The following is a 26268-nucleotide window of genomic DNA, read 5'->3' as shown; positions in this document are numbered from 1 at the left end:
GTCCCCCATAATCCTGTATCTGTGCATTTCATTTTTCCTCCCTAAGTGCAGTACCTTACATTTCTCCGTGTTGAATTTCATTTTGTTAGCTTTGGCTCAGCCTTCAAGTCTATTCAGGTCGTTTTGAATGTTGGTCCTGTCCTCTGGAGTATTAGCTATTCCTCCTAATTTGGTGTCATCTGCACATTTGATAAGTATTCCCCCAATTTTGTCCTCTAAGTCATTGATAAAGATGTTGAATAGCCCTGGGCCCAGGACAGAGCCCCACTGGACACCCCACTGGTCACTTCTCTCCAGGATGAAGAGGAATCATGGCTGAGCAGCCTTTAGGTTCAGCTGGTCAACCAATTCCAAATCCATGTAACAGTTGCCTTGTCTAGCCCACATTTCACTAGTTTGTTTGCAAGAATATCATGGAGAACTTTGTCAAAGGCCTTACTGAAATCAAGATATACTGTATCCACAGCATTCCCTTCATCTAACAAGCTGGTAATTTTATCAAAGGATGTGAAGGTTGGAGCAAACGAAAACAATGCCAAAAAACCTGCAAAATTCCTGCAGACGTAACGTTTTGTGCTTACACTAAAGGTTGGATGGATAAGAAAGTAGAGAGGTGGGGGACAGTGCTCCAAGGATGGATTATTTTCTTATTTTTCACAGGACATGGTTCCTTTTTTTATATAAGAATTAAAGTACAGTACTTACATTGACCCATGGATAAGTCAACTCAGGGTTTTTGAGGTCAATTTTCTAGACGGCAAGCATGGGAACTGATATGATGGGTATTTAGGTACCATCAAAGTTCATTTATGATTCCTACATGAAATATTTTCTAAGTAGCATCCTATTTTAAAGGTGTCTTGAGAATAAAGTTTCATGCCATTCTCTATCAGTACTAAAAAAAAGTCATGAGCCACACCAATAAGTAATGCAATGAATTACTTTTTCCAGCATTGCAATGGATAATCGCATTGGGGTTACTTCCCAAACACTATAAAACTAGTAATAGGATCAAATTACTTTATGAAAGTAGTTCTCCAAGGCTGAACTTAGGACCTGAAGCAAAATGGTTCTCTGCTGATTTGCTTGTTCCTCTCTGATCTAGCCCAGTACTGTCCTCTCTGGCGAATGTCAGGGGATCCATTTGGTGGTTTTCTGGGTGCAAAAGTGGTGGCCCCGTCTGCTGAGCATCGACTCCAAGCAGCGTAAGTAACTTCAGGCAGACTCAGACTGTTGCCATCATCTCTTTCTCCCAGCAAGTGGTCTGTTATTGCCAAGTGTCAGCGAGAGAGAAAGCCTCCATGGAAGAAATGGATGTGGCAATTTTCCTTTTAGTGGGGTAAGAGCTGGAAAGAAAGGAAAGTTAGTAGGAAATACTGAATGCTAATAGTGTTGGGGTGGGTGGGGGCATCTCAGTTTCATTTGCAGTGGAATGGGGAAATTTTAACTATTAGTTTGTGATGCATTGCCACTTGTGATGTATCACTTGCATAAGAAGGTAGTACAGTGGAACCTTATTATCCACTGGGGTTTGGTTCCAAAATACCCCATGGATCACAAAATCTGTGGATGCTCAAGCCCCATTAAATATGACATAGCAAAATGGTGTCCCTTATTAAAAAAAATGGAAAATCAAGTTTTGGTATTTGAAATTTATACTTCATTGGAACATTTTCAAACCGTGGATGCTTGAATCCGTGTATAGGAAGGGCCGACTGTATAGCGGTTTGAGTGTTGCATAAGAAAGTGGCCTCATGTTTTCAGTGTTGAGACTATGACTCTGGAGACCAGGGTTCGATTCCAATCTTGGCCATGGCCTTATCCTACTCTCAGCCTCAGAGGGAGGCAAAGGCAACCCCCCTCTGAATAAATCTTGCCAGGAAGGCAAAGGCAAAAACAAAACAAAACCCTCAGAGCAAATCTTGCCAAAAACAACCCATGATAGGTTTGCATTAGTTGCCATAAGTCAGAAACAAATCAAGGCACACAATCACATGAGGTATGTGGCGCTTCCTTGCATAGGCTGCTCGCAACCGTGCACAACCACAGTTGATGTGGCTGGAAAAACTGGGACGCTACCATCCGCACTGCCGCCATTGCCTCTGCTCACAGAAGTACGCAACATTAAATCTCAGCCCATTTTCTATAGCAGGACCTATAAAGCTCAGGTCCAAGTAGGACTATGTTGGACTATATTTCTCCTACACGAACCAGTTTGTGCTTGGAGACCTGCTGGGGAGGCCTTCTATTTGTCCCATCACCCTCATGGTGGAAACAAGGGAAAGGTGTAATAATAATAATAATAATAATAATAATAATAATAATAATAATAATTTTGAGTACTGTAAAATGGTCTTTCAGGAACATTGCTGTGGCCTCTTCTACCAAAAAAAAAAAAAAAAAAAAAAAAAGCAGAACACAGAAGTCAAAAATATTGGCCTCTCCCCAATTGTTTTGTTGAAATATATTTTTATTGCATTTCTGCTGGTTTTACAAAAATATGACAAAAATAACTTAAAAAGAAGTTGAGATCCTTCCCTCCCCCGCTTTTTGTTTGTTTTCATTGTTCAAGACACATAAATAAAGGGGAAAAATGCCGCACAAATTAATAAATAAGGGCAACCCATTCCCTCCCTCCATTGCCCTGCCCCTGTCTTTCCGTCCAGGAATCGCTCAGAGGAGTAAGATGTGAAATGGGAAGAAGGGGCTCGTGTAAAGAAGGCTGTGTTGGGGTTTTGCCCTGGGGGCTGCAGGGCTGGGGTGGGGAGAGGACGGAAAGGGAACGGATTAGCTCAAACCATTGGGGCTGATGTCCCCCGTCCCAGCCTTTGCATATTCCCGACGCATTGTCATTTCCTTGGCTTTCCCGTCGTGGGTCTTGCTAAGCTTTGGTAGGCTGGGGAGTAAATGGACTCATGCAGGGAAAACCTTTCCGCAAAAAGCAGCCCGAGTCGAGTAGCATCTCAGACTGGTGCAACCAGTGCTTCAGAGTCGGGGGCACATTGGGACACAGGCACAGTAGTCAACAGAGAAAACATGTCCCTTCCTTGGCAACAGAGAAGTCACCACCAGCTCTGCAGAGACGATGGGGAAAGCTGCACAGTGAGGCCCCCCAGGAATTCCCAGGGCGCTTCTTACCGGCCCACCTTGCCACCATTTTGCAAGGTGGCAAGCAGCGCTCGAGTCCCATGCAAGCTTCCTAGGAAAGAGGCGTTATTGCTGTGGCAAAAGAGCTCCAAGGCAAGGCAAGCACCAGAAAAAAAAAAGAGGGCAATAAAAGCCTCGGAGGTGGAAGGCAGATGGTCTTGGCAAAGGCATGCGCTCTGCATTTCTGCACTCAGGCCGAGGAGAGACTTCGGGCGGCTCAGGTGCAGCGGAGCAGTTTGGACAACCGCAGTCAAACCTTGCTTTCCCTCCCTTGCAGCAGGCCAGCTGAAGAAGAAGGACACCAATGAGACACAGGGCATCCCATCTCCCATGGCTTTCTAGAGGAGAAAACTCCCTCTGGGTCAAATATTGACAGAAAGAAGGGCAATCGTGCCTTGAAGCAAAGTTGTGGACAAGAGACAGAGCTCTCCCTTCCCTTTAGGCCATTTTCTTTTTTCTGTCTTCATGAAACCAGTTGATCCTAAAGGTCTTCCTTTCCTTCAGACCTTTTCCTTCAGACCATTTTTTTCTTTGTCTTCTTGAGAACAGTAGATCCTAGAAGACTCTTCCCATCAGATCATTTTCTTCTTTCCATTTTCATGAGAACAATAGATCCTAGAATCCTCTCTTCTCTTCAGATGATTTTCTTCTTTCCTTCTTCATGACACTAGTTGATCCTAGAGGTCTCCCTTTCCTTCAGACCATTTTCTTCTCTCCGTCTTCATGAAAACAGTAGATCCTAGAAGCCTCCCTTCCCTCCTTTTCTTGGGATCTGTTGAAAACCAAAGCACCATCAAGGGATCCCAATGGAGGACGCAGAGAGGAGGGGAAGAGATGGCCCTGATCCATACGCTGCCTGTTTCTTCCAGGTAAGCAAAACTTTGCAGAGGGGGTTTCCAAGATGGAAACTGAGTGCTGTTAAAAACAAATAATAACAAGAGTAGCAGCCCTCACAACAGATGCATCCAACCCTCCGACTGTCCAGATTTGGCAGGAACAGCCCTAGTTAATTCTCCAGCTTCTCTTTCCTCCTGCTTTCCCCCTTCATCCTCATAAAACTTCCATTGCTGCAAACTGGGTTCAAAAGGCAAAAGTAATTTGCATGCAATTAATGCAGCAAAGAGGAGGAGAAGAGGGTGCCGAATTGTACCCTTCCCAGTTGGCACAGGCAAAAGCAAACTGTTCCAGCCTCTCTTCACTTGTTCCATTCTTTCCCTTGAATAACTTTTTTTTTCATCTTGACCACGCTCTAAGGTTGCTTGGGCACACACATCATGGTTCTCATCTGTGAAATGTCAGAGGGTACGGCGTGTGAATGCAGAAAGCTGCTCACTTCAAAGGATGGCTTTTTCTCCACCTGCCAACTGTGGAGATTTTTGTGCAAAAACATGAAGACACGGCCTTGCCAAATACACTGCCCACCCTCCCCACCCCACACCCCTTTCCCAAATAGTCGAAAGCTCTCACTACTCCTATGTGATGCTTTTCCTTGTTTGCAACAAAGCAAGTGGATGGATCCCACCCCAATAATGTGCACCCCATTATTCCTTTTGGAACTCTTTGTCCCCCGGCCCCAATTCTAGCCTTGGCCACCCATTCAAGCAGCAGCTTCAACAATAAAATAAAAGTAAGTTCCTTGGTGAACCAGTTCCAGGTTAAAGTCCTTATTGCAAGAAATGAAAAAACAACAGGGTCCCGTTCTTATGCCAGCGTCATGAGCTTTTACCTCCAAGCCTCTGACTCGTCCATCTCAGTTTTTCCGGGTTTCCTCCCGGGCATAGCATTTGGTTTAAAATAAATAAATCATGGAGCAAAGCTTTTTACTTCCAGAATTGTCCTTTCCACCTGCCCCAGCCGGCTGTGAGGAGCACCAGTTGTAGAGGCTTCGGCATCCACTGCCAACGGGCACAAGCGAGACCGTCCCATGTTCGTTTTTAGTGCAAGAAATGCCAACCATGCATGGACATTGGCTCAACCCCCACCCGCCACCCCATGTCCCAGCATCCCCAAAATGCCCCTGCTATGGGTCCCTGCAGGTATGTTCTTCAAGCAGAAAAGGGGAGGTATTCCAGTTTTACAACAAACGGGGGAGGAAAAAGAACAGAGAAAGCCGACTCAGCACCGATTCTAGTCTCCTCTCCAAAGGATTCCTAGGAACGCTGCACCCCTTGGTCACGGGGAATTCAACTCAAGGGGGAAAAAGAGCAATTTTCTATGAGGACCAGTGACTTGTTTTCAAAAGTGAAGTAGGTTTCTTACCCTAGCACAAAAATATTGTGGGGGGGAAATAATAATTCTGGCAGTCTCCCTTTCCTGGCCTTTTTAGAAATGCAGAAAAAGCCGCTTTTAGGGTCGCCGGCTCTTAGGGGCTGGTTCTGAGCTTTCAGTTTTTGGGGCTCATCTCCAAATGGGAGACAAAGGGGCAGTTTCTCTAATTTTGGAGAGGGATCAAAATGGCAAGAGGAAAAGGCTGGGTGCAAATCTTAAACTCAACAACTTTAAAGCAATAGTTTGTTACTATCTGCAGGAATTAACTGGTTGGTTGCTGCCAGTTGAGTCTATTTCCTTAGTAGCTTCCTTCTTCCCTCCCAGATATTGTGGTGCCAGAACTCACCCTCCAGTCTCCTCTGCATCCACTTTTTGCCTAGAAATGAGGCTAGATTAAAATTTTCTGATCCCATCTTTTGGAATAATGGAGAAAGAATAGTCCCTTCGTTTCACCTTGATCTGGGAACAGCCAAACATTTCTCTCTTCACTTTCAAACAAGAAAACATGTTCTCTGTCTGTGAGAGAGAATGAGAAGCACTGAATAAAATAACACCTAATGACACTAATAAATCCTTAGGTTTCAGATTGGGAGAGACTTAGAACACCCCTTTGGCCAAATTAAATCCAGATATGTGGACCTGATCTTTAAATAGTAGTATGAGCAAGGCTGTATGGGAGGAAGGATCAAATTAAAATATGCGTTTTGAGGTTCTCAAATAGTTTTGGAGTGTCACAGCTGCACCCCAAAAAGACTGGAGGGATGCAAGTTGGAATGTTCCAACCCCTTCTCAAAATGGACAGTCGGAGGGGATCCACGCTACACCTTTATATCATGTTGATACCAGGTGAACCGTCATGGATTCTGTGCTACAGAATTTTGGGATGCGAGTTTGGAGACATTGAATTTTCTGTAGAAATGGAGTTCCCTAATAGTTAATTCCCTGTGCTTTGCTGTGTTTTGCACAGAATCCAAAATGATTTTCATCCAAAATCTCTTCCCTTTTTTTTTTTTTTTTTTGGTGCAAAAAACAAGGACAAGAAAACCAAAAAATAAAGAAAAAAATAGGGGGAAAGCACTGGCCAAAGAGGTGGAAAATCTTTTTTAAAAAATCCAAATGGAGGGCAAGAAAGTTTAATAATATTCCTTCCCACCCTGCCTGAGGAGGTGACCCTGGTTTGTCCTGTTTCGGAACCAAGAGTTGAGATTTGAGGACCATGTACACCAGAGCTGGGCCCTAATACCCCCCCTCAAAAAAAATATAGACACTAAAGCTTTTTCACCTCCTTTTTCCAAACAGAGTCAATGGAGTTTCTATGAAAAGATTCGACAGTTCCAAAATGGCAGACGCGATTCCTCTGGGAACGAGCCAGAGGATCTCCCCTCAATTCTGCTTGAAGAACCCAGTGGCAATGCACACTCCTTCCTAATCCTCCTTCCAATCCTTCCTCATCCTTTTTTCAATCTCCCTACCTCCGCACAGGCCCGACCCCCCCAAAAATGCAAGGGGCTAGAGTTTGTGGCTGGTCGCCCCATCCTCCTCAGTCACCATTCGGATCTCAGGTTCCTCGGAGACTTCATCGTCTGCCATCCCGTTGAGGTGCGACCTGCCCACTGGAGGCTTCTCCCCGGCCTCCACCCGCAGCTGTGGTGGCATGGGACCCCCATTGCCCCCCTCAGATTTGTTAAAATTAAAAAGTTTTCCTGGATTGAAAGGCTTGGTGGGCGACTGCACTTTCTCTGTCCCGGCATCCCGTTTCGTCTCGGGGGACTTCAGGAACTTGAAGCTCAGGAAGCCGGGGAGTTTGTTGTCTGTGCTGGTGGGGGATTGCGGGGAGCGCGCTGTCCCAGTGTTGGCTGTCCCAGATAAAAATTTCCCCTGCAATGGGATGATCTGCTTCAGCTTCATGACGTTGTTTGTGGCCAAGAGGGAACTGGGACGCTTCGGTTTCTCAGAGCCGTGCCCAGAGCCTCCGGGGCCTTTTCCTTTGGACTGGCTCTTCTCGTGGCCGGAGTCTTGACCACTGGCATCCCCCTTGCCTTCCTCACGGCCGCTTTCGCGCTCCTTCCTAGCGTGGTATTCGGCGTGCCGCTGGCGCTCCTCTTCCTCACGCTTCCGGCGCTGCTGTTGTTGGAAGTGGTGCTGAGCTTGCCGTTCGTGCTTCTGCAGAGAGACAATTTAGAGTTATTCAGTAGTCCCTCCACATTCCCTGGGATGAAGGACCTCTATGAATGTGGAAAAAACACTATTCTTTTTACCTAAGAGAATATCTTTTGCGGGATCTCTAGTTTCTCCAGCACAACTCTATAGTTAACATCTGCCAGAGGCAGATCACAGAGTTGTACTGGAAGACCTACAAATGCCTAGAGAGGTGTTTTCTGTAGGAATGTCTATGTTCTGCAGCACAACTCTATGCTCAGCTCCAGCAGAGTTGTGCTGAAGGACCTAGATATTCCCAGAGAGAACATATTAGTCAAAACCACAAATAATCAAATCCACTAAAGTCAAAGCCACAAATGTGGGAGGCCAAGAGTAGAATCTTAGAGTTGGAAGAGACCTCAAGGACTGTCAAGGTTCCCACAGGGTCCCCCTTAGAATTTTAGGTCCTTGGAGTTGGAAGAGACCCCAAGGGTCATTTTGTCCATACCCTTTTGGCCATTCAGAAATACCTGACTTGAAAGATGCCCCTCCAACCTGTTTGAAGACCTCCAAAGAAGGAAAGTCCACCAACTTCTAAGGCGAATCATAGAAGAGACCCCAAGAGCCATCCAATCTACCCCTGTTTTTCCAGGCAGGAGACACCATAAAATCAATCAATCTTTATTTATGGTCAACAGATCCAACAGGTCACTCATCAGGAGCTCAGGTGACGTAGCGGTTAAATGCCAGAACTGCAGCCACAAGGTTGTGAGTTCGAACCTGCAGGGTTCCAGGTTGACTCAGCCTTCCTTCCTTTCGTAGGTCACTAAAATGAGTCCCCAGCTTGTTGGGGACAATTGGCTTACAGGTTGTAAACCGCTTAGAGAGTGCCGAGTTCATTACGAAGCAGTATATAAATGTAAAGTTCTACTACTATCGCTATCTATTGCTTAAAACAATACACACATCTGAGGAAGTCAACTTAAGCCTGCAAAAACTCATGCTGCTAACTTCTTTCTTTCAGTTAGTCTCAAAGGTGCCACAAGATCTCTTTCCATACCGATTTTACAGACTAACATGGCTATATCTTCAATTAAAACAATATAGTTGGCCCTCTGTATCCATGGAGTCTTTATCCACAGATTCAACCATCCATGGCTTGAAAACATTCAATATATATATATATACATTTCAATATAAGGGACCACATTTAGCTGCCCCATTGCATTTAAATGGACTTGAGCATCCACGGATTTTTGTTTCCTCAGTTGGTCTGGAACCAAACCCCAGCAGATACCATGGGCCCACTGTACAATAAATAATAATAATAGTAACAACAACAACAATAATAATAATACTCCATTGTATCTAATGAGACTTGAGCATTCATGGATTTTGGTATACACTGAGGTCTTGGAACTAAACCCCAACTACTCCATTGTATTTAATGGGACATAAGCATCCATGGATTTTGGTATCCACAAGGGGTCCTGGAACCAAAGGGCCCATTGTTATCAGAAATAATAATAATAATAATAATAATAATAATAATAATAATAATATCCCACCCCTCTACAAGATGCAATCTGGGCGGCTTACAAAGATTAAAAAAAACATGTATTCCAAAAATATAAAATCTGCCTATAATTTTATAATTCTAACAATATAGGGAATAGAGGGAGCCATCAGGCAGACCCAGCAACATCAGGGACTGCCTGATGGAAGAGGCCCCTCCCTCCTCAACTGTCATCTCGGCCTCAGAGGGAGCCATCAGGCAGACCCAGCAACATCAGGGACTGCCTGATGGAAGAGGCCCCTCCCTCCTCAACTGTCATCTCGGCCTCAGAGGGAGCCATCAGGCAGACCCAGCAACATTGGGGACTGCCTGAAGGAAGAGGCCCCTCCCTCCTCAACTGTCATCTCGGCCTCAGAGGGAGCCATCAGGCAGACCCAGCAACATCTTGGACTGCCTGAAGGAAGAGGCCCCTCCCTCCTCAACTGTCATCTCGGCCTCAGAGGGAGCCATCAGGCAGACCCAGCAACATCAGGGACTGCCTGAAGGAAGAGGCCCCTCCCTCCTCAACTGTCATCTCAGCCTCAGAGGGAGCCATCAGGCAGACCAGCAACATCTTGGACTGCCTGAAGGAAGAGGCCCCTCCCTCCTCAACTGTCATCTCGGCCTCAGAGGGAGCCATCAGGCAGACCCAGCTCCATCAGGGACTGCCTGAAGGAAGAGGCCCCTCCCTCCTCAACTGTCATCTCAGCCTCAGAGGGAGCCATCAGGCAGACCAGCAACATCTTGGACTGCCTGAAGGAAGAGGCCCCTCCCTCCTCAACTGTCATCTCGGCCTCAGAGGGAGCCATCAGGCAGACCCAGCAACATCTTGGACTGCCTGAAGGAAGAGGCCCCTCCCTCCTCAACTGTCATCTTGGCCTCAGAGGGAGCCATCAGGCAGACCCAGCAACATCTTGGACTGCCTGAAGGAAGAGGCCCCTCCCTCCTCAACTGTCATCTCGGCCTCAGAGGGAGCCATCAGGCAGACCCAGCAACATCTTGGACTGCCTGAAGGAAGAGGCCCCTCCCTCCTCAACTGTCATCTCGGCCTCAGAGGGAGCCATCAGGCAGACCAGCAACATCAGGGACTGCCTGAAGGAAGAGGCCCCTCCCTCCTCAACTGTCATCTCGGCCTCAGAGGGAGCCATCAGGCAGACCAGCAACATCAGGGACTGCCTGAAGGAAGAGGCCCCTTCCTCCTCAACTGTCATCTCGGCCTCAGAGGGAGCCATCAGGCAGACCCAGCTCCATCATGGACTGCCTGAAGGAAGAGGCCCCTCCCTCCTCAACTGTCATCTCGGCCTCAGAGGGAGCCATCAGGCAGACCAGCAACATCAGGGACTGCCTGAAGGAAGAGGCCCCTTCCTCCTCAACTGTCATCTCGGCCTCAGAGGGAGCCATCAGGCAGACCCAGCTCCATCATGGACTGCCTGAAGGAAGAGGCCCCTCCCTCCTCAACTGTCATCTCGGCCTCAGAGGGAGCCATCAGGCAGACCTGCAACATCAGGGACTGCCTGAAGGAAGAGGCCCCTTCCTCCTCAACTGTCATCTCGGCCTCAGAGGGAGCCATCAGGCAGACCCAGCAACATCAGGGACTGTCTGAAGGATGAGACTTCTCCCTGCTTTAATTGTCACATTGTATTTGTATTGAATTCAATTTTCACTGTACACCGCTATGATCATTGCGGAATAGCGGTCTATAAATAAAACGTATTATTATTATTATTATTATTATTATTATTATTATTAAATTCCAGTTATCCCCACCCAAAAAATGAAAACCTTGGGCAGAGAATCTGCTCCTTCCAACTCACCTTAAAGGCCTCCCTCCGCTGATACTCCAGTTTGGCCATTTCTTCTGCAACCCACCCTGGGATATCAGGGATTGCAACCTGGATGATGTATTTGATCAAAAGCGCAAAATGCTGTCGGGAAAAGAAACAGGTTGAGGGAGAGACAAGTTGAGGATGCAACAGTGATGCCCTCCTCTAACACCCTCTGTATTCTTATCATCCTTATGCCCTTCACTGAACCAATCCTTCTTAAAATGAGGTGACCAGAACTGAACCCAGGACTCCAGATGAGGCCAGTACTGAATATAGGGAGAATACAATTTCCCTATTCTTAGAACCTATGCTTCTATTAATGCAGACCAAAATAATATTTGCCTTCTTTGCTACAGCATCACCCTGCTGCAGATTTATCCCAGATTTCAGATCACTCCTGAAACTGGAAGATAAAGTCCAACAAAGTATATCTGATGCCATGCAGTACGACCAAGAAGGACAGGTTGCTTACCTGTAACAGTATTTCTTCGAGTGGTCATCTGCGAATACATACAAATGGGTTTCACTGCGCCTACGCAGTGCTGTTCGGAACCTTCTGGAATCACTGGGCAAAGTTTACTTTGCAACATATAGAAACTTTTTGGCAGTAACTCCGCCCACCCGTTATAAGGCCCCTGCCTTCCCGCTCTTTTCCCCAGTTCCGCAATTTTTTCCGCCAAGCAGGCGATGAAAGAGCCAATAAGAGCAGGACACTGAGGGGATGGACGGGTGGGATTTGTATGTATTCGCAGATGACCACTCGAAGAAATACTGTTACAGGTAAGCAACCTGTCCTTCTTCTTCGTGGTCTCTGCGAATCATACAAATGGGTTTAGACTGACAAGCTTAGGTATGCGGCGGAGGGAGTGTCCTGAAACCAAAGCTATGGTAAAGCAAGGGTCAATTTATTGTAACAATAAAAACCTTGAACCATAAAAAGAGTCAGTCTTTTGTTCATGCACAAACTCAACATAGCAATAACATTGCAAACCCTGAGGAGGGAATAACAGGTCATGCAAGACCAATCCCATCGAAATCGTGGAAATCAACATTCAACAGAATGTAAAACAGTGGCATAATGCACAAAGATGCTACAACACCAACCATCAGAAGTGCAATCAATGCAACCCTGAAACCAACATAGCCCTCCCGAAAGCTGCGTCTCGGATGGCTCTGGTGTCCAACCTATAGTGCTTTATAAAAGTCAATGGCTGGGACCAGACAGCAGCCTTGCAGACATCCTCCAAGGGAATCCCCGACAGGAATGCAGAGGATGCTGACATTGCCCTTGTAGAATGGGACCGAACCCTGCCAGGGAGAGGTTTGCCCAACAGTTCATAGCAGAGGTGGATGGTACCGGCCACCCATTTGGAAAAGCTCTGCGCAGAGACAGGCAACCCCTTCTTCGGTTCCGAGTAGCATTGGAAAAGTCTCTCAGACCGACTGGAGGCAGCAGTTCTGTCCAGGTAAAATGCCAGCGCTCTCCTGACATCCAGAGAGTGCAGGCTTCGCTCCGCATCCGAAGTCAGATTGGAAGCGAGGGTCGGCAACACAATGTCCTGGCACATATGGAACGCGGAGACAACCTTAGGCAGGAAGGTAATGTCTGTCCAGAGGACCACCTTGTCCTTGTGGAACCTCAGGAAGGGCTGGTCCCTCCGCAAAGCACAGAGTTCGCCCGCACGGCGGGCAGAGGTGATGGCCACAAGAAAGGCAGTTTTCCAAGTCAAAAGTCTCAAGTCCGCTGTGGCCATCAGTTCAAAAGGCTTGGATTGGAGTGCAGACAACACCGCCTCCAAGCTCCAAGCCGGTGCCGGTACCGACACCGGAGGGTATAGGTTGGCACATCCCTTAAGGAACCCTTTCACCAAAGGATCCCTGAAAAAGGAAGCCCTCCCCCCGAACTGGTACTTAGCACAAATGGCAGATAAATAGCATTTAATGGATGCGAGGCACAGCCCCTCATCCAAAAGCGCCATCAAAAACTCCAGCACCACTGAAGTAGAAACCTGAGCTGGAGACAAGCCCTTTCAATCAAGGAAGAGGCACAATTTCTTCCATTTCAGGGCGTAGGACCGCTGGGTGGAAGGTTTCTGTGCAGCCAGGATCACTGTCCTCACCGCCTCCGGCAGGGCGTTCAGGGCTGTATCCTCCAGGCCACCAGTGGTAGGCTCTCGATGTCCGGGTGGAGAATCCGTCCGTCCTGGATCGACAGCAGGTCCGGGCGAGGATCGAGACGGAGGAAGCATCTCTTGGAGAGGTGGAGAAGGGATGCGAACCACGGTTGTCTCGGCCACCACGGCGTGATCAGGATCGCATGCGACCGGTCCGTTGTCATCTTGGACACCACCCTGATGATGAGAGGGAACGGAGGGAAGGCGTAGAGGAGCTCCCCCGTCCAGAGGAAAGCGAACGCGTCTCCGAGGGATCCGTCCATTCGCTTCCTGGAGCAGAACTGGGGACAGTGGCTGTTCCGACCGATTGCGAAGAGGTCAATCCGGGGATTTCCCCACCGGTCGAAGAGGTCGCTGACCGTCTCGGGATGGAGCCTCCACTCGTGGCACACCGAAGGGGATCTGCTTAGGCGATCCGCCAGCTCGTTGTCCTCTCCGGGAAGATGAATCGCCTGGAGGAGGACGCGCCTCTGGATGCACCAGTCCCAGATGCGGAGAGTGAGGTCGAGCAGGGTCTTTGACTTGGTGCCTCCTTGTTTGTTGATGTAGTACATCACGGTGGTGTTGTCCGTTCTCAGGAGGACCACCTTGTCTGTGACCGCGGATTCGAATGCCCTCAGTGCCTTCTCTACTGCCAACATTTCTAGAGCACTGATGTGGAGGAGCTTGTCCTGGACAGACCACCTGTCTTTGACGACCAGGTCGAGCAGGTGAGCGCCCCATCCCTCCAGGGATGCATCTGTTGTCAGAGTCAGTTGGGGCTGAGGCTGATGAAAGGGCATTCCGATGCACACGTTGCGGCAGTCCAACCACCATCTGAGGGAGGCGGCTACAGGTCTCGGTACCGTGAGCCATTTGGACAGAGGATCTGTCATCGGAGAGAAGGCCGAGAGGAACCAGGACTGAAGAGGTTGAAGGCGGAGTCTTGACCATGGAGTGACGAACGTTGTCGATGCCACGTGGCCCAGGGCGACCTGGACGTCCCTGGCCCTCACCCTTCTGTGAGAGATGCAGGGCCTGATCGAAGTCATCAGCGCCTGGAAACGGTCTGGAGGGAGAAAGGCGGAGCATGTTTCGGAGTCGAGGATGGCCCCGATGAACTTGACCTGTCTGGGACTTTTCTCGGTTGATCACCAGACCGAGGGAGTCCAAAAGGTCTAAGGCGAATGAGAGAGCCTCCTGCAGTTCTCTCTGGGATTCGGCAGCGAAAAGCCAGTCGTCCAGGTACGGAAAGACCATGAACCCCTTCTGATGAAGGTAGGCCACCACCGGTGCCATGCACTTCGTGAAGACTCTTGGTGCCGTGGCAAGGCCGAAGGGGAGGACGTTGTAGTGGTATGCGGCGGAGCCCACAGCGAAGGCGAGGAATCGTCGGTGGGACTCCCGGATCCCGATGTGGAAGTAGGCATCCTTCAGGTCGACGGTCGCGAACCACAGACCCTGATGGAGTAAAGGCAGAATGGAGGCCAAGGTTACCATTTGAAAGTGATGGTATTCAAGGAACAGATTCAATTGTCTTAAGTCCAGGATGGGCCTGATTCCCCCATCCGCTTTCGGTACCGTGAAGTACCTGGAGAAAAAAGCCCTAGAGCATTGTTCGGGCGGTAAAGGGGAGATTGCCCCTTTTTCCAGCAAAGTGCGCACTTCGTCGAGAAGGGTGTCCGAGGGGAGAGTGGACAAAAAGGCCCCGGTTGGAGGGAGCTCTTGGAACTCGAGGGCATATCCCCTGCGGACGATGTTAAGAACCCACGAGTCCGATGTAATCGAGGCCCAGATGTTAGTAAAAGGCCTCAGGATGTCCAGAAAGAACAAGGGCGAAGGGGAAACGAAGTGCGCTGCGTCCCTTCAGGCTCTCTTCTTCCCCTGGTCAGTGTCCTGCCGGCGGGACTTGCAGTACCGAGGCGGGAAATTACGACGGCCAGAGGAGGAGGAAGACTGCGAGGGGTAACGGCGCCTCTGTGAGCCCTGCTGCTGAGGTTGACGGTCTTGAGGGAAGGAGCCCTGGGACTGACCTTGCAGTGGCCAAGGACGGTGCCTTCTTCTGAAGGGAGAGACGGGGGTGGACGACATCCCGTGCTTCTTAGCCGCTGCCTTCATTCTGAACTTACGGTTCAGACGCTCATCCGTGTCGGCGTGGAAAAGGCCGGTACCGTCCAGAGGCATGTCCTCAATGGCCGATTTAACGTTGGCGTTGAGGTCTGACCCCCTCACCCAGGCATGTCGGCGCAAAGCCAGCGATGCTGCCATGCCTCGTCCCGCGCAGTTGGCGACGTTCCTGGAGGCGGTGATGATCCAACTCCCTATGGAGTGGGCCTCATCCCGGATCTCCACCAAGCGACATTGGACCTCATCAGGGACGTCAGGGATGATGGGCGAAATCCCCTCCATCAAGGCCTGGATGTATGCCCCCATACAGGCGTTGTAATTTATAGCCTTTACGGTGAGGGCGGCCGAAGAGTAGGCCTTTTTGGCTAGGCCATCGATCTTCTTGGCCTCTCGGTCTGCCGGGGACGTCGCCTGCTTTGGCACGAAGGTCTGCTGTGCCCCCTCCACGATGGCCGAGTTAGGTTTGGGATGGTCGGTCAACCATGGACAGCCCGGCGGGGAGATCCGGTACAGCGTCTCGACCTTCCTGGAGGACGCGGCGAGCGAAGTCGGGGCATCCCATGACCTCTGCACAATGGACTGCAACGAGGGCAACATCAGGATGCAGGGTGGAGTGGGAACACGACCGAGGACCCGGCGTTCTACCGGATCGCGAGCCTCCTCCTCAGGCGGGGAAAGCTCGATATCAAGAGTCCGGCACATCTTAATGATGTGTTCGCTGAAGGAGCGAACATCGTCAGTGGGGGATGAGGAGCCCAGGTGATGCAACTCCTGCGGCGAAGGCGGGTCGGATGGGTCCTCTTCTCCATCAGAAGGTTCCCGTGATGGAGGCAAGGGATCCTGTTCTGAATCGGAGTCCGACGTCAGGGGGATGTCAGTCACCTTGGCTCGGGATGGAGTACGAGCCGGGATTTGCGGGGCCGGCGGCTCGGAAGGCGGACGGCGAGGTACCGAGGACGAGGCCACCGCATGGGAGGATGATGGCTCGTCACCCTGGGGAACCGCCGGGCGCAAGTTAAGCCTGGTGAATTCCCTGAAAGCCCTCTCCTTCGGGACCGACATGTAGTACCTCTGAGTCTCGGTGTCAAAGAACATGTCAGTGTCCAGCTCTCGTGGCTCGTCGATGTCAGAAACAGGGACAGCCTCCTCCTCATCTGAATGGACGGAGAGCGGAGATGGCTCCCTCTGGGGAGAGGATGGTTCGCTGACGGCGGCGAGATCTTGGGCCGGCAGGAGTGGCGTGGTCAGCACCGTGGTTACCTGTGCTGAGACCGTCTTCTTCGGGTGCGAGGGGGTCTTCCCCGAGGCCTTCTTGGAGGGGGTCTTCTCCGAGGTCTCCTTGGAGGGGGAGCGTCGTTTGTGTGGAGCACGCTCCTTTGACTCGGCCGGACGCCCTGACCCGGAGTGGTCCTTGGTCTTGGACTTCTTGGGTGGAGCTGCCTTGGTCACCTCCGCGTGACGCCTCTTTTTGAAAGACGTCGGAGTCACTGCCAAGTCTTCAGGCGGAAAGAAGGGATTGTCCGGCAAGTCGTGCAGGACAGTGACTCCCTTGGAGTGGGGCTTGGCTGGCTTAGCCCTCTCCGATGGTACCGCCTTTCCAGAGGAAGATGCCCCCGTCTCGGGCAACTTGGAGGCGTGGCGAGATGTCTTCGATGACGCCTTGGAGGACGGTAGCGAGACGGTCCGGACTCCCGACTCCTGACGCTCTCTCGAGCGCGAGCCCTCCGGGGACGGTTTCCTCCCGGATCTCTCCCTGGGCTCGGAACCCTCAGTCCCCGAGGTTTTCTGGGGGCGCTTGGAGGGTTCGTCGGTGACACTGGGTCTCGGGAGACCACGGGCCACATCGGAGGTGGTCGGAGATCGTGTCCCAGCCGGGACAGAGACCACACTAGAAACGCTGGCCCGTGAAGAAGACGCAGGCGGAGCAGCCGGGGCAGCCGGAGGAAGCGAAGATGAGTGGGGACGTCCCTCCCGGACCTTTCCCAGGGCAATAGCCGAAGTCAGCCGGGACTCCCAGTTCTTCCTGGCTTGGGAGGACAGAGACTTACAGAGGTGACAGGCTCTGGCATCATGGTCCTTTCCCAGACAAAACAGGCAGGAGGAGTGAGGGTCCTGGACGGGCACCTTGCCCCCGCAGGCATCACATTTCTTGAAGGGCGCAGGCATCCTTCAAAGTCGTCAAATCCGAGGGAGAGTCAAAGCGAAGTCAAAAAACAAGCCGAAGAAGTCTGAAGTTACCGGGGCGGGAGAGAGAGAATGGTCAAAAACAGTCCGAGGTCTAGTGAAAGTGATTCCGTACAAGCAAGAGCGAGCGAAAGTTCCTAGAAGCAGCTAGCGCGGCGGAAAAAAGGAACTGGGGAAAAGAGCGGGAAGGCAGGGGCCTTATAAACGGGTGGGCGGAGTTACCGCCAAAAAGTTTCTATATGTTGCAAAGTAAACTTTGCCCAGTGATTCCAGAAGGTTCCGAACAGCACTGCGCAGGCGCAGTGAAACCCATTTGTATGATTCGCAGAGACCACGAAGAAGAAAGGTTTTTATTATCCTTAGTTGGTATCATGCATATTTGGAAATTACAGCTAGGATCCTGTTCCCTGGTTGTGGGAGCCAGTGAAGCCGGCTTGTGCAAAAATCCCGCAGCTCCCTTGCAGGGCTGTGCGTAGTTGCAGGCAGTGTGTTTGCACTAGGGACTCCCCACTGTGATACACAACATGGAGAACAAAACCTAGGAGGAGAAGTTGAAGGTGCCAGGCATCTTCATCCTGGCGAACTCTGCTTCTTTGGAGGTCTTTAAACAGATCTGAGATGAGCATCTTTTATGGGTGCTTTGATTGTGTGTTCCTGCATGGCAGGGGGTTGAACTAGATGACCTTTGGTGGTTCCTTCCAACTCTGAGATTCTATGATTCTATATTCTGAAGCTCTCAGAGGTGGAGGCTGGGAGGCATGGCTTCCATTGGATTCTGGCCCACCCAACCAATTCTTGAGCCACCATAGATTGTGGGGTACATCAATATTTCTTGTCCCAAAGATGGCCCTGTGATCCTCCTAAACCAGAGATTCCCAAACCTTGCTCTTCCAGATGTTTTGGACTTCAGTCCCCAGACCTCCTGGTTAGGGCTTCTGGGAGCTGAAGTCCAAAACACTTGGGGGAGCAAAGTTTGGGAATCCCTGTCCTAGACAATCCAGCCCAGAATTTGGAAATGTTGCTTAGTTGGATGAGAGTCTCTCGAATTTCCCTGCCAACAATGCTGCAGAATCAAATTGATTTATTCCTCAGTTCCTCTCTTCTCAGGGGATGATGGGGCCTGGAGTTCAGAGGAGGGGACCAGTGTTCTCCAGACCTGAATTCCAGTCCCCATCATCCCCTAAGAAGAGAGGAACCAAGGACTAAATCTCAAAGGACCTTCCCATATTGTTTCTAACTTACAGTGAATCTAAGGCAAAGCTATCATAGGGTTTTCTTGGCAAGATTTCTTCAGAGGGGTTTTGCCAAAGGACACCCAGCGGGTTCCCATGGCCAAGCAGGGATTCAAACCCTGATCTCCAGAGTCATAATCCAATGCTCAAGGTATTTGTTGTTGTTGTTGTTGTTGCTGTGTACCTTCATGCCATTGCCGAGTTATGGCAACCCTAAGGCAACTCTATCATGAGGGTTTCTTGGCAGGATTTGTTCAGAGGAGGTTTGCCATTGAGGCTGAGAGAGTGTGACTTGCCACCATCCAGTGGGTTTTCATGGCCGAGCGGGGATTCAAACCTGGTCTCTGGAGTTCTAGTCCAACAGTCAAACCGCTATGCCACACTTCAGGGTATTTAGACCCCTACCAAAATTATAGCTGTTAGACATTTGTAATAAATTAAATTTCAAACTAATTTTAACTATTTTTTAAATTAAAAATCAAAGAAGTGTGGCCCAGTCTGGCATTTCCTATAGCAAGATGGTAGCTCCTTTTCCCATGCTGTTGCCCAGCTCTGCATAAAACTATAAAATGTATTTCTTCTTTGTGAAGTCCAAGGCTTTCATGGCTGGCATCCATAGTTTTGTGTGGGGGTTTTGGGCTCTGTGGCCATGTTCTAGAAGAGTTTATTCCTGACGTTTCGCCAGCATCTGTGGCTGGCATCTTCAGAGAATGCTGGCATGGAAGAGAGAGAGAGAGAGAGAGAGAGAGAGAGAGAGAGAGAGAGAGAGAGAGTATACACACACACACACACACACACACACACACACACACACACTCTGTGTGACCCTGGGTTAGGAGGAATGATTCCCATGTTAATTTGTGTTAATCTATCAACAACAGAACAATACACAGATTAACATGGGAAACATTCCTCCTAACCCAGGGTCACACAATACACTCTCTCTCTCTCTCTCTCTCTTCCATGCCAGCATTCTCTGAAGATGCCAGCCACAGATGCTGGCAAAACATCAGGAATAAATTCTTCTATAATATGCCCTCATAGCCCGAAAACCCCACCAAAAATTATTCCTTCTTTGGTTACCAAGACCCATGAAGCCTTTCTCTATGAACGCTGCAGCCTCTGGCACAGATGCAATGAGGGAGAAGTGGGTTCCTGGCACCACTGGCACCCACCTCCAACACCACTACGGAGATGATGGCTCCTTCAGGGCTGAGCCACGGGAACAGGCGCTGGAGCTGTCCGCACTGGCCGATCAGGTAGCAATTCACCACAATGGCCAGCACCCCCATGGCCTCCATCACTTTCTACAGAAGGAGAAAAGAGGTGCCTTTGCTTATGAATTTCAATATTTTATTCAATATTTTATTCAATATTAATAAGGCACATAGCCACAAACAATGCACATATGCAAGAAAAAACCACTGTTTTTTGCCCTCCCTCCCCTCTGACATGAAAAAATAAAAAGAAAAGAAAAGGGGGGGGGGAATAAAATAAAAAAGATAATAAAAAAGAGTAAGACTTCCCATATATTCTCTAGTTGTTATCTTACTGAAAATCCCTATAACCCCTCTCCTAAGTACTATTATCCTTATATAATCTAAGCATATACTCCCTAATCATTATACATATTCCATTTATTAACTACAAAAATGAATATCCAGGCAAAACAATAACCAGACTAAGACCTCATTATCCAACTATTAAACAGGTTTTCCCTCCTGTCCGCTTAATACACTCTATAAATGGTTTCCCTGTTTCCCTATACGTCTCTTTTGGTTTTCCTCTTGTTAAATTGCTTAATTTGTCAGGTTGAGCCATTTCCATTACTCTCTCCAACCATTCCAGACATGTTGGGACTTCTTTAGTTTCTCATTTTCTTGCAAAAACCAATCTTGTTAGATAACATATCTAAATCCTATGTTCTCATTCCAGTCTAATAGTCAATTCCAAGCCCAATATTTTTTCCAATTCATTTACTAATCTTATTTCAATATTTCTTTGCCTTCCTACACTTCCACCATAAAGGTAGTCATTTGCCACTGGTCTCTTTCATGCTACCAAAACGGAGTCTCTTTTCGCTTCTTTGAGCAAAACCTTGCTTGGATTCTGCTAAATCACGTTGTAGTATACAGTCGACCCTCAGTATCCATGGATTCATTATCCACGGATTCAACCATCCATGGCTTGAAAATGTTCAAAAAAATATAAATTCCCAAAAGCAAGCCTTGTTTTTGCCATTTTATATAAGAGATATACTTCTATTCCACTGTATTTAATGTGATGGCGGGTCTTGGAACCAAACCCCAGCAGATACCATGGGCCAACGTCGTTGTCATCATCATCATCATCCCATTGTATTTAATGGGATTTGACCATCCATAGATTTGGGTATCCACAGGTGGTCCTGAAACCAAACCCCAGCAGATGCCATAGGCCTACTGTTTTTGCTAACCTCTATAGCTGAGAAAGCACAGAGAGAAGTTTAAACACTTAAAAGAGATAGCAAACTGTACTAGAATAAAAGATAATAAACAGGTGGGAAAGTACAGGGAGGAATCCAAACACTTATAAGCTTACGCAGCTGGCCCAGACCCAGACGTAATACACATTGGAACTGAATTAGCAAAAATCTAAAGCTAGCCATCTTTAAAGTGGTGTTGGGACCATGGATAACAACTATCTGATCAATGGCCTGGGAGGGGTATGATCAAGAAGTGACATGATCTGGGAGAAATCTATAAAAACACTTGAGATATTGAGACAAACTTGGAGATTCAGCATAGATCTGCAGGCCTGGGATGCCATGCCTAGAAGGGGTCCGCTCAGCTGCTATTTCTCGGGCTTCGGCAGCTGAACAGAGGTGTTTGCTTGGTATGATTTATGCATATCCCTTTGTACAGCTTACTGGGTGTACAATAAATCATGAGGTTTTTGCAGCCAGAATAGGTCATTTGTATTGCTTCCGAATCCAGGGAAGAATCTCCTTGCCTTTAGCAAGACAGAAATTATACTCGACTATAAGTCGACCTCATGTATAAGTCAAAGACAGGTTTTGGGGCCAAAATTATGTATTTTGATATGTATGACCCATGGATAAGTTGAGGGTAAAACATAGGGGCATGCAACAAAGGATCTAAATAATGAAGCAAAGGAAAACAATGCGAAAGGACTTACAAAATTCTGGCAGGCATAACTGTTTGGACTTATCCTAAAGGCTAGGTGGTTGAGAGAGCAGAGGGTTTCCAGGACACCAGGGGATGGTTCCCTTTTTAAATAAGAGTTAAAGTACAATATTTACATTGACTCATGGATAAGTCAACCCAGGTTTTGGAGGTCAATTTTTTGATTAACATTTCTAGACCTATACATGAGCATATACAGTACCCCAAAGGAAGAGGAGAGACTGTTTTAAAGGGATGCAGGCAAATGCCACAGACCAATTCTACCCGAAGGTAGGTGTTTAGGGAGTCATAGTGTCAGCCCCACTTGGGGTGTCACCCTGTGCCTCCCCCTCTCCCCGTGCCCCAAAAGTGACACCCGTGTCCTAACCTGCCACTCCCCGATGCTCTCCACCCGCTGCCCAAAGGGGCGCTGGAGTCCCGTGCACAACTTGAAGGCGTCACTCCGGATCTCGATGATGTTGTTGATCAGGGCACACATGGCAGCCAGCGGGAAGGCAGAGGAGAAGAGGACCACGTAGCCAAACTGGGTGAGCATCTCCAGGTAGTCCTGGAAGGTGTCCTGCATCAGGGAACGAGGGGCAAAATGAGCACAACGACAATTGGCTACATCCACACTGCAGAAATAATCCGGCTTTGACTGCCATGGTTCAATGCTATGGAATTCTGGGAATTGTAAATTTGTGAAATATGTAGCCTTCTCTCTCAGAAAGCTCTGCTGCCACAACAAACTACAATTCCCAGCATGGAGCCACAGCAGTTAAAGCAAGGTCAAACCAGATGATTACTATAGCCCTAGGGAGCTATTTCCAAAAAGTCATTCATTCTAGTCTGTAGGGTTACAAAGCAATTTGCAACTGGTCATTTGTTGAAAGGTTTAAAAAGTAACTTTGGCCAACACTCATTACGTTGTTGCTCTTTCAGGCCCCATACAGAGAGGCCAAAATAAAGCTGCTTCAAGTCACTTTGGAAGTGTGCTGTTTCAATGATGCATGCATCCTAAGAGTCCGGAAGCTGCGCCAAAGGCATGATCCAGTCCTAAGAATTGGAGCGCAGCTTCCGGACTCTTAGGACGCATGCATCATTGAAACAGCATACCTCTAAAGTGATCCGAAGCAGCTTTATTTTGGCCTCTCTGTATGGGGCCTCAGTTACTTTTTTTCCTCTTAGGAATGAAGAGGGGAAATGACCCAGGCTGCATCTGTATTGTATACAATCAGAGTTGGAAGAGACTCCAAGGGCCATCCAGTTCAACCCAATTTTGCAATGCAGGAGAAGTCACTTAATTACTTAGTTAAGTACACTTTACATAGCAGCTGAGGCAGAATATTGCCCAAAAAATAACAGGCCTTGGACAACTGGGGAAGTAATGCGTTTGGCACCAACATCTGAGAGCCTGATCGCATGGGGGGGAAAAAGTGGAAATGGAGCCAAAGAATAGTGGCTTTCTCTGTGCCTTGCCACATGATGGCATAGCACTTCAGTTCTCTTCCTGTGAGAGATGGTCATGCAAGCATGCCTTTTGTTGAACTGATTATTCCAGCTACAAGAACAAAGCACTTTTAAAACCATCTCAGAGAACTGGGAACTGAAGTGCTACGATGCCATGCGGAAAGGCACCAGAGAACTGAAGTGCTACAATATCATGTGCTAAGGCATGGAGAAAATGGCTACTCTACTTTCTTTTCTTGTGGAAGAAGGCTCCGAGTGGCGAATATGGCCACAGAATCTGCAAATCCAACGACACCACTAAAACAGTTGCAGGTCAGCATCAGTGCACAGAGATCCCCAAAAGCTACTTCACAGATCGTTGAGTAAATGAACCAAAATAGCCACGCGGTCCATAAGTTAAAAAGATAAAGCACTGAGAGCCAGGAGCTTTTCTTTCATTAGGAACAATTGCGCATAAGGAATGTGACACATCAGTGGTACCACATTTACTATTTTCTTAGAACCATGGAACTAAAGGAGGTGAAGGTGAAAAGTGAAAAGAAGAATAAGAAGGAAGAATAAGAGGGAAGGGTGACATTATGGTTCTCTTTAAATACCTCAAGGGCTGCCCCAGAAAAGGATGGGGCAGGTCTGTTCTCTGCTGCTCCAGATGGGAGGACCAGACTATCATTGGCTCTCATGGTTTGAAGTTACAGGAAGGGAGATTTTGACTGGACATCAGAAAGAACTTTTTGATAGTGAGAGCACTTCGACAATGGAGTAAATAACCTAGAGAAATGGTGGGGCCTCCTTCACTGGACATTTTCCAAAAGAGGCTGGACTCCCTGCTAGGGATGCTTGACCTGGAGTTTTTGCACTGAACATGGGTTTGGATTTTATGGCCTTGCTGGTACCAGCAAACTAGGATTCTATGGCTCTAATGCAGAATGGGTTGCCCCAGGATGGTCAAGTGCTATTCCTGGAAGCCTTCAGGAATGGTAGATTGACTTTAACCTCCCCATACCCACATCACAAAACTGCTAAATCAGCTGAAGACACCCAAAGCTGTATTCAAGAGTGACTTGTACAGCTGGCCCTCCATAGCCACGTATTCTGCACCCACGTATTCAACTATCTCTAGCTTGAAAATATTCCACAAATTCCCCAAAGCAAAAGTTGATTTTATACAATGGGCACCATTATACTGCACTGTTGTGTTCAATGGGAGTTGGGCATCCACACGTTTTAGTATCCACCGGGGATCCTGGAACCAAATCCCAGTGGATAACATGGGCGCACTGTGATTGCAATCTTCCAGCCAAAAATGACACCGGGGGCAGGGGGCAGTATTGCAAAATTCCTCTCCAACAACCCTGCTAGGGCTGCCCACCTAGAAGTACAGAATCATAGAATCCTACAGTTGGAAGAGACCCTAAGGGGCCATCCAATCCAAGCCCCTTTGGCCGTGCAGGAAGACACCATCCAGTGCCCATCAGACCTCCCTAGTGGGCATTGGAGCACTCTTGCTGGTGCCTTAATACCCAATGGATGACCATCCAGCCTCTATTTTGAAACTTGCAAAGAAAGAGACTCCACTAACCTCCAGGGCAGCATCTTCCACTGCCAAACAGCTCTTATCATCAGGACCTTCTCCCTAATATTAAGGTGGAATCTCTTTTCCTACTTCTTCATTAAAAAGAGAGGTGTGCCCCCCGTCCAGCACCTCACCTCATACTTCTTCATGCAACTCTCCACCTCAGCCTGGGCCAGCTGGGTGGTGTAGTTCTCCTCTGGCGGGTCGATCCAGGAGGTCCGGTTGGCCTTCCGCCGGGGGTTTTCCTCCTCTTCTTCCTCCTCCTCTTCCTCCTCCTCACCCTCAACGGGGTTCCGGGACCCTCGGGGACGCCGGGGACGCATGACAACAGCCATCTCCTTGGCTTCCAAGAGGCCCTTGAGAGGGCTCCCAGAAGGTCCCCCGTCCCCTTCATCCTCATCATCCTCGCACAACTCGAACACGGAGGCTGGGTCCATCCCTTTCTCCACCATCGTTGGGCTTCCTTCTTCCAGGAAGCTGACTTCCTCCAAACTAAGGTCTCCAGCCTTGCGGTCAGCCTTCTCAATGAAGCTCACCTTCTTTAGCTTCAGCCCACAATCCAGGAGGCTCTCATCTTCTGAGTCTGAGTCCTTCTTTTCATCGTCCTCCTCCTCCTCCGGGACTCCGCAGCCGCCGTTCAGGCATTTCTTCTCCCCCTTGGCTGCCCCTTCTGGAGCCTCCGGTGCCTCTGCTCCATGCCCAGCTAGGGGTTCCCCCTGCCTGGCCGAGGTCCGGGGCTCCGGCCCATGAGGTTTGGGCACTCCATACTTCGGGGTCAACAACCGGAAAAGGGTATGGGCGACCTCCCGGAGGTTGTGGAGGCTAAGGTCCCCCCGCTTGAACTTGCTGTACAGGTGGGGCTGGGAGACCTCCTTGACGTTCTGTAGGAACTGGCGGGTGATGAGGAGCGTGGCCAGCATCTGGGGAGGGAAAGAGAGGGCAGCCAGAGAGGCACAGGTCAAGAAGGAGGGGAGGATGACAAAGCAAAGGCCTCAACCTAGGGTTACCCGGTAGTCTAGGGCACTTTAAGTTGCCCCCAAACTCATGGTGGCGAGGAGCCCTGGTGGCGCAGTGGTTAAATGCCTGTACTGCAGCCATTCACTCAAAACCACAAGGTTGCGAGTTCAAGACCAGCAAAAGGGCCCAAGCTCGACTCAGGCTTGCACCCTTCCGAGGTCGCTAAAATGAGTACCCAGACTGTTGGGGGCAAATTAGCTTACTTGCTAATTAGCTTACTTGCTGTTCACCGCTATGATCTTTGGGATAGCGGTATATATATAAAAAAACTAAAAAAAACAAAAACAAATGATGGTAGGCCAACCATCACAAGAGAAGAACTTCACTTCAGGAGAACTTCAAGGGTGCCACCATAGCAACAATCCTGGTAGATCCTATCATTTGGTACGCAAGCAGGGTGATCAGGCATCCTC

At 48.9% G+C, this 26268-nt stretch overlaps 1 protein-coding gene across 1 annotated transcript in view; it reads right to left on the bottom strand.

Annotated features, from left to right (window-relative positions):
- Positions 1–2458: 2458 nt before the first annotated feature.
- Positions 2459–26268, bottom strand: part of ANO8 (anoctamin 8) — a 55699-nt gene continuing 31889 nt past the window's right edge. Inside the window, exons 13-17 of the mRNA XM_089496648.1 lie at positions 24973–25758; positions 22184–22375; positions 19807–19938; positions 10924–11034; positions 2459–7578 (exon numbers count right to left, since the gene is read on the bottom strand). Coding sequence (XP_089352774.1) covers positions 6925–7578; positions 10924–11034; positions 19807–19938; positions 22184–22375; positions 24973–25758 — 1875 coding nt within the window. The 3' untranslated portion in view covers positions 2459–6924. The remainder of the gene's footprint in view (positions 7579–10923; positions 11035–19806; positions 19939–22183; positions 22376–24972; positions 25759–26268) is intronic.

The sequence above is a fragment of the Sceloporus occidentalis genome, unplaced genomic scaffold, assembly GCF_023333645.1.
Source record: "Sceloporus occidentalis isolate IW3139 unplaced genomic scaffold, rSceOcc1.0.p SCAF_91, whole genome shotgun sequence".
Taxonomy (NCBI): domain Eukaryota; kingdom Metazoa; phylum Chordata; class Lepidosauria; order Squamata; family Phrynosomatidae; genus Sceloporus; species Sceloporus occidentalis.
Note: the sequence above shows the minus strand (reverse complement) of the source record. Positions and strands in the feature narration are given on the sequence as shown.